The sequence below is a fragment of the Humulus lupulus genome, chromosome 7, assembly GCF_963169125.1.
Source record: "Humulus lupulus chromosome 7, drHumLupu1.1, whole genome shotgun sequence".
In the NCBI taxonomy this organism is placed as follows: Eukaryota; Viridiplantae; Streptophyta; class Magnoliopsida; order Rosales; family Cannabaceae; genus Humulus; species Humulus lupulus.
The window spans coordinates 31,558,019-31,566,271 of record NC_084799.1 but is presented as its reverse complement, the minus strand read 5'-3'; the positions used below and the strand labels follow the sequence as shown (position 1 = coordinate 31,566,271).

Here is an 8,253-nt window from a genome sequence, read left to right as displayed (position 1 = left end):
AGAAACTAAGACTTAACTCCCCCTCAAAATAAGAAGGTCCAGAGTTAAACAAAACAAAGCAGGTTTTTGGAGGTATCTACTCTCCTCTTTTGGGTCTTTCAAAGAAGCCAAAGAAACATAATCCTCAAATAAAGACAATAATCCTAAGACAAAAAAAAGTATCAATGTTCTTAGAACAAAAGACATAAAAAGAAGTAAAACTAAACCGCTAGATCCTTGGACAAATTTTGGATAGCATCCAAAACAGAATGTTGCAGTCCTTCAATTGTCATCACTCGAGCAGCCAAAGAATCAACAGAGGCTCGAACAACAGCTAGTTCTGTAGCAACAGGTCCTGAATCTGTGGGAACAGAGGAGGATTCAGAAGGAATGTCTTCAGAGATTGAGGCTTGGCTTTCTTGGTTGATAGAGCATCAGCGGCTTCAGTAGTTGGAGCAGAGGCTTTGTAGGAAGCAACACTAGTGGGAGCCACCAAATCTTCTTGATCTCGCTTGAGATCTTTTTTCTGCATACTCAACACTTTATAAATAACTTGAGGAAAAGGAAGATTCAAGTTTCTCCTATGGCCTTTTTGAAATCCAATGATTTGATCATAGATAAACATAGCCAAGTCTATACCAATTTCAGTCCCCACTTTGTACAAAAAGGAAGTCATGTCAAATGAGATAGTTACAGTGTGAGAAGTTGGTTTCCAATTCATTGTGGCAAACTTATGGAGAACAGCATAAGTGTAGGTGAGATTGGTGACCGAGATGACTGTATTAGGTGGCCATACCATTTTTTGCCCTACTAATTCAGTGATGACCTCATCCTTGTTAAGAGAGGCAAGATCATCATCATCCTTAACATCAAGAGGAAGATACAAAGCTTGTGCAATATCTTGTGGAGAAAAAGAGCACCAATGGCCCCTAACATACACTTTACAATACAAAGGAGATTTAGGGTCAATAATTTCATTAGTAAGATTGGCATAGAATTCCTTGACTATTCTATCCACAAAACCAGTAAATTTAACCAAAGAACCTATCCATTTTCGATCTTGAAACATAGTTAGCACACCATAAGGACGATGATCACTCCAGACATAATTTTTCTTAATGAGAAATTTCCTTTGATCATAGAGAACCATATCACGAGCATTGTCATTATAACACAAAATAGAAGAATGAGGTTTGAAAATAACACCTGAGAGTCTTGGAGATGGTGTAGAATCAAAAATAGGTCTCTTGCCTTTAGCCTTGGATGACAATGGGGTTGTTACTGTCTCTGTGTCAGACTCGGCTTCTTGTTCAGTAGGGACAACATCTTCTTGTTCTGGCTCGTTAGACTCAGCCTCTAATTCAGCATTGTCATGAACAAATTCATCAGATAAGGTGGTATCATGGGTTTCTTCAGACTCGGATTTTGCTTCCTCAAGTTCAGATTCAGAGGAAGAAGGAGAAAGGGGATGAGCCTTCAATCTTTTCTTGGTAGTAGTCAAGGGGGAAGAAGACGAGTCCAACCCCAATTTTCTTTTTGGAGCCACAGAGTTTTTCTTGGACTAGCTCAGCTTCATGGGCAGCTTGAATAACCCAACAGCAGCAGCTTTAGAAGAGGATGAAACAGATTTGGATTTTGCCTTAGCTGCCAGAGACAGTTCAATCAGAAAAGGAGATTGGTTCTTGGCTCGAGAGGGCACCTCCACTTCAAATGGTGGTACGTCGTCGAAAATACTAGCCATGATATTTGGAAACACCATGGGGTCTTCAGTAGAGAGAGAGAGATCACCTTCTTGCGCGCCTTGGATTTGGGAGTTTTTCCAACAAATGCTGCTGGTGCTGGAGCAGGTGGAGGCGCCGTTGACACAGATGGAGGAGGCGATGGAGAGGGCAGCTTTCTGGATTGAGTAGTAGGGGTCTTCTTAGAGGAATCTCCACGAGTTTTCACCATTGTTCCTTCTCTGAAAAGCAGCAAACACTTACAAAAACAATGAGAAAAAATAAGAAGAAGAAGAGACTTAGAGGGATCATGGGTGAGGGAGAAAGTGGGAAGGTGACAAGCTTTTAAAGGACAAGAACTTTCCCATTTAAGACACCCACAGAAAAAAGAGGTTTCCTTTTTTTTGTTTTTTTAAAAAATAAAAGGAAACAAACCTTATTACACACGATCAAAATAACAAACTTACCCCTTTTTATTTTATTTTATAAAAGGAAATAAAATAAATAGAGAATGTCAATACTAAAAAGGTAACCAAAAAACCCCCACACGATCTTCCTATTGAACTTTTCCCCTTTTTTTATTTTTTATTAAATGAAAAGAGACAATTGAGGAGAACAAGAATACAAAAACTACTCTTACACGAACATATGAGATCTTTCCCATTTTATTTATTTATTTATTTTATAATGCTAAAAAAGGCAACAAAGCAAAAAAAAAAAAACAATAAAGAGACACATTATGGTATTCCAAAAAAGAGTAAGATGACAAAATAAATTCCTTGGAGACAAAGAATATATTAAATCACATAAAATAAATGCATAATTTCACAAAAATTGCCACAAAGATTCAGTCCACCATTAATTTCTTTGTCAATCAAAAATATTTTTTTATATAAAAATGCAAAAAAATAAAACCCAACCAAAAAAAAAATCTGCTTTGATCAATGAGTGTAACGCCCCAACTCCTGGGACCATTACGGTGTGCCTTGTAAACAGTGCTAAACTCGCTAATCGAGTCATTTGGCCAAAATCGTGTAACTAAGTATGATTAGCGGTTTAGGGATTAAAAATTTTGGTTAAGATGTAACGTTTCACTAGAACGTTTAATATATACATTGGGATCCAAAAAATATAATTTCAGAGTCTATTACAGAAAAATATTTACAACAGGCCGTTCTAAGCGGCAAAACAGGGTTCGACCCTAGTTCCTCTTTAAACCACGGCCGTGGCGGACGAGCAGCTGCATATGTAAACGTCATCACCTAAGCTCTCCAACTCAAGGATGGTCCAGCTTCCTTTTGCCTTTACCTGCACCACATAACACCCGTGAGTCGAAGCCCAGCAAGAAAACACAATAAAGCATGATATAATATCAACAATGATCATAATAATCACTCAGGACTATCAGTCCAAAACAGGTAGGTGACAGTAGCCAAAGTCACAAAAATGGGTACAGCTCCCTTTAGCCATGTGACGATAGGGTCACTAGGGCTTAACTGATAAGTTATCCTTTCATAAGTTCAATCAGGATAGGTGTATGGTGAATGGTCACCAACATAACCTTCCTCATGACCATAGAGTCATAACCTGGGGACAACACCCTTTAGCCATGTGATGGTAGGGTCACCAGGGCTTAACAAGTGAGTGAGCATCTCACTAGCTTCAACAGGATAGGTGCATGGTGATTGGTCACCAACATAACCTTCCTCCCGAATCTAGAGTCGTAACTGTGGAACAGCGTTCCCTAGCCATGTGACAAACAGTCACCGGGGCCATATGCCTTGGCTCTGAACATCTGGTCTTAGACCAGGCAAGCGCTTATAAGTTCATCGACTTTAGGGTCGGTCCAGCATTAATGCCATGGAGCCATTCAACGCTGATATCGATTAGATCTAATCTTCACTCGGCCCTGCGTCCTCGACGCTTATGCCGTTTCTGACCCTCACGTCAATGAAACACGACCAGTGTTCAGCTCATTGTGAACTTGACTAATAAATCACAGCTTCACAAATGAATCCAACACCATTGCCGATTCTGACTAATAAGTCAGTGCCATACACAAGTAAGTCATGCCACCAAACATGTGTCACATGTCCAATATCCATAAACAAGGTATTCAACATGCTTACTCAACAAGTATTAATACAATTAGTACCATGCACAAACCCAGAGGCACAGGCTCTGAACAATGTCATACTCAGTACTCAAAGCATGTCCTAATCACATGTTCCTCATGCATCACATGCATTATACTTAACAATCCAACATGCACCAATCATAGCCATGCATGTCATGTTTAATAACCAACCAACATGCATCAAGAATAGCCATGCATGTCATACTTAATAATAAACCAACATGCATCAAGAATAGCCATGCATGTCACATATACACAGGGTGCAGTTTTCTTACCTCAGAGTCGAGCTAGAATGATTAAAAGAACGACCCTTGAGAATGATCAACTTTTAGTCCTTTAGCGGTCACCTAGTCATAACCAAATATAGGATGCCATCAATAAAAATGATCAACATAGGTTCCCAAACCAATATCTAGCCTCCGGGACATCAATCCACACTTAACAGGGTAGTAGGATCGACCCCAAGGCCTAAGGCCAACATCCCTAAGTCAAAAACCTATTTCTGGCCAAAACTGCCCTGATGGGCTGCGGCTCACCATAGCCATGCCGCGGCTCACCCTCAGACAGAAGCATAATCTTTCCAGAAACACACTCAGGCCGCGGCACATTACGCAAACCAACAAGCCACCAGCTTGCTTCCCCTGCGTTTCTCCTCGAGACCAAACCTTCAAACCAGTCCCAAACCTCAACCTAACACCCAATTCAACCACTAAACATTATCAAAAACTCACCCACATCAAAACCCAAGTTAAACATCAACTAAACTTCCATTAATTTAAACTATTTACCAAGAAATCACAAGCTGAAAGTTTAAAGACAAAATAGAGTATACCATGAAACTAATGGCTGGAACTTACCTCAAACTTGATTTTGAATCCCCTTTAATAGCTGAATCAAATCCCTAAGCTCCCACCTTTGATCTCCTAGCCTAACTCCTCAATTTGGGCTCTCAAAATTCAAAGAAAAGCAAAGGGGAAAACATGTACGGGAGAGAAGAAGAAGATGAGGATGGGGCTCTATTTTTGGTTCTGTTTTCCACAGCCTACTAACCCTCATATAAATCCAAGCTAAATGACCTAAATTCCCCTAGGTCATTTAAGGTTCCTAAAGCCACCCCAAGGGCAAAACCGTCATTTCCCGCCTATCTCGTTAATTATAATTAACGCTCTCCAATTCCCGCTATTCTCAATATTCTCAAATACCAATAAATCATATCGCATTACCCTTTTATTCCCGGTAATGTTCTAGTCATCAAAATGACCCCGAGACTCACCCCGAGCCCCGAACTTAAACCCGTTATGACTAAACCGAACACTTACATCTCATGATCGTCTCATGCCGAATAGCTCGAACCAATCCACCTTATAATATGGCTATATTAATTAATCACAACCATGCACCCAACATACATAATTATGCCCACAGCGGCCAAATTACCAAATTACCCTTATAACTAAAAATACTCCCATATGCTTGCATTTACCATCATATAATAATATAATTCACATGAACATGCATATGATCATTAAATAGCATCATAATTCAATTATGGCCCTCCCGGCCTCCTAACCAAGGTCCTAATCCTTATTAGGAAATTCGGGGCATTACAATGAGTGTCATCCTGAAAAAAAATAGAATCAAGCAACTGAAAAATAAGTGTTAGTGTATAACATAGATAAGAACACTTGTGAAAATGAAAAATTAGACAGAATATTCGAGAGAAATAATGCACAATTTAGTCGCAAACACATATTCTTAAGTGAATCAATCAACATGTATGAGTTTTACACACATTTTTTTTTTATAAACTGTGTACAATTTTTCTTGCATAGTTTCAAGCATAAGTGTGTGACAGTGTATGCAAGGGAACATTGCCCAATGACAAATAAGTCTTTTTCAAAATTGTAAATAATTGTAACCCATGAAGACGCTGTCACACTACACCAGTGGTAGCCCTTTTCTATGGTAGCGTATCCTCTTCATAACTCCAAATTACAAATTTCCAACTTACTCAAAAGACGGCTTTCACACACTGATGTAGGTAACTCTATTCTTGCACAGGAGCTTGAAACAATGCTACACAAAAGGAAGCTCAAACATTAAACATTGATTGATTGACTAGAATATGCCTAGGAGGAATTGATTATTTTTCTCTTAAGAATATACAACTAAAAGCTCATAAACACAAGTCAGATTATCTAGCTTGACACACAACAAAATTTTCAAATTAATTGATAATTTTCTTAAACTTAAACAACACACATTAGATCAAGAGAAACTACACAATAACAGGAAATTTAAAGAGAACAAACCTCCAAAGATTTTCGGAGGAAATCAAAGCGAACCAAATCAAGAGCTTTAGTGAAAATATCAGCAATATGTTTATGTGTTTCAATATATACCAAGACAAGAACTTTATTTTCAACTAATTCTCTTATGAAATGATGACGAATATCAATAATTTTAGTACGTGAATGTTGCACAAGATTTTTTGAAATATTAATTGCATTTGTATTATCACAAAAGATAGTTAAAATGTCAAGATCAAACCCATAATCCATCATCATTTGCTTCATCCACAACTACAATGTATTCGGCCTCAGCTGTTGAGAGAAAAATAGAGTTTTGTTTCTTGTTGTGCCAAGAAACTAGATTATTTCCCAAGTAGAAACATCCTCCACTAGTGTTTTTTCTGTCATCAGTGTTACCTGCCCAATCAGCATCACTAAAACACACTAGATTAGAGTTAGTTTCTTTTGAATACCAAATACCATAATCAACAGTCCCATGAACATATCAAATGAATCTTTTGACAGCTGCAACATGAGACTCCATGGGATTTCCTTGGTACCTGGCACACACACCAACACTATAACTCAAATCAGGTCTAGTAGCAATGAGATAAATAAGACTACCAATCATGCTCCTATACAGTGTAGGATCAACTTTTACACCATTTTCATCTTTGGATAGCTTCACAGTCGTTTCCATCGGTGTTTTGGCAATCTTTGAACTTTCAAGTCCAAACTTTTTCACCAAGTTCTTAGCATATTTGCTTTGAGAAACAAAAGTGCCTTCATCTAACTGAATGACTTGCAAACCTAAGAAATATGTCAATTCTCCCACCATGCTCATTTCAAATTCCTCTTTCATTTGTTTCACAAATACCTGCACCTCATTGTCAAAAGTAGAACCAAACACAATATCATCAACATAAATCTGAGCAATAATTATGTTAGATTTAATATTTTTGATAAATAAAGTTTTATCTACTCCACCCCTTTTGTATCCAAGAGAAACAAGAAATTGAGTGAGTCTCTCATACCAAGCCCTAGGGGCTTGCTTCAAACCATAAAGAGTTTTCTCCAATTTGTAAACATGATCAAATGCATGGGGATCTTCAAACCCTTTGGGTTGTTCAACATATACCTCTTCATTCAAGATCCCATTGAGAAATGAGGATTTGACATCCATTTGAAACAACCTGAAACCAATCAAACAAGCAATAGACAATAATAATCTAATTGATTCAAGTCTTGCAACAGGTGCAAATGTTTCATCAAAGTCTATTCCTTCCACTTGTGTGTACCCTTGTGCCACTAATCTTGCTTTATTTCGCACAATTGTACCAAATTCATCAAATTTATTCTTGAAAATCCATTTTGTACCAATAATATTGGTATACAACGGTCTTGGCACAAGAGTCCACACTTTTTTTCTAAAAAATTGTTCCAATTTTCATCAGTTAAAGCTTCATTCACATTTTTAGGCTCAAGTAAAGATAAGAAACAAACAAATTGAACAACATTACTAAACCTTCTTCTTGTGACCATACTGTCTTTTGGATTTCCAAGTATTAAAATCGGCTAGATGATTTAATTTAACTCTGGTTGATGGCTCCTTTTGGATTTCATCTGAAATAATATCTGGAAATTTCTTTTCCGTCCAGAATCTGTTTCATTAGATTCGTGATCTGTTGGAACAGATGGACCAGACGTTGCAACAATAGTATCACTGACATAAGCTTCTTCATGATTTTCAGAAGGTTCATCAATATACCTATCTATTTCTTCCTCAGTAGAAAACTCAAAAAAATCCTTAGCATCATCAATAACAACGTTAGCTGACTCCAATACAGTTTGGGTTCTCATGTTTTACACACGATAATGTTGGGGTTTTATGCCCTAATTAAAACACAAATTCTTTGTAATCTCATTTTATTATCAATAAAAGAATAGAAATCATTTTTTGACTTGGTCAATCACTTTGCTCACATGTTTTATTTTCATGATTATTTGTTTAATATAAATTTCTATTAAATCCCGAGCATATAGCTAATCTTATTTATAGTGACGTAATCACAGTGGAATATAAATATGATTATATGTTCAAAATAAGTTAGTCCTAAGATTAGTCAGT

At 37.4% G+C, this 8,253-nt stretch overlaps 1 protein-coding gene across 1 annotated transcript; it reads right to left on the bottom strand.

The window, feature by feature from the left end:
• Window positions 1-313: 313 nt before the first annotated feature.
• LOC133791559 (uncharacterized) lies at window positions 314-7,985 on the bottom strand. Its single transcript, XM_062229481.1, has 3 exons — window positions 7,720-7,985; window positions 1,768-1,939; window positions 314-1,540 (listed from the first exon to the last, which is right to left on the bottom strand). The coding sequence occupies exons 1-3, from the start codon at window positions 7,983-7,985 to the stop codon at window positions 314-316; spliced, it is 1,665 nt and encodes a 554-aa protein (XP_062085465.1).
• Window positions 7,986-8,253: the final 268 nt, after the last annotated feature.

Coding starts and splice junctions, on each gene's coding strand:
- LOC133791559 (XM_062229481.1), bottom strand. CDS start 7,985: ATGAGAACCCAAACTGTATTGGAGTCAGCTAACGTTGTTATTGATGAT. Junction 1,940..7,719: donor AAAAGGAGCCATCAACCAGA/GTTAAATTAAAT, acceptor GCTGCTTTTCAG/AGAAGGAACAATGGTGAAAA. Junction 1,541..1,767: donor AATCCAAGGCGCGCAAGAAG/GTGATCTCTCTC, acceptor AAGCTGAGCTAG/TCCAAGAAAAACTCTGTGGC.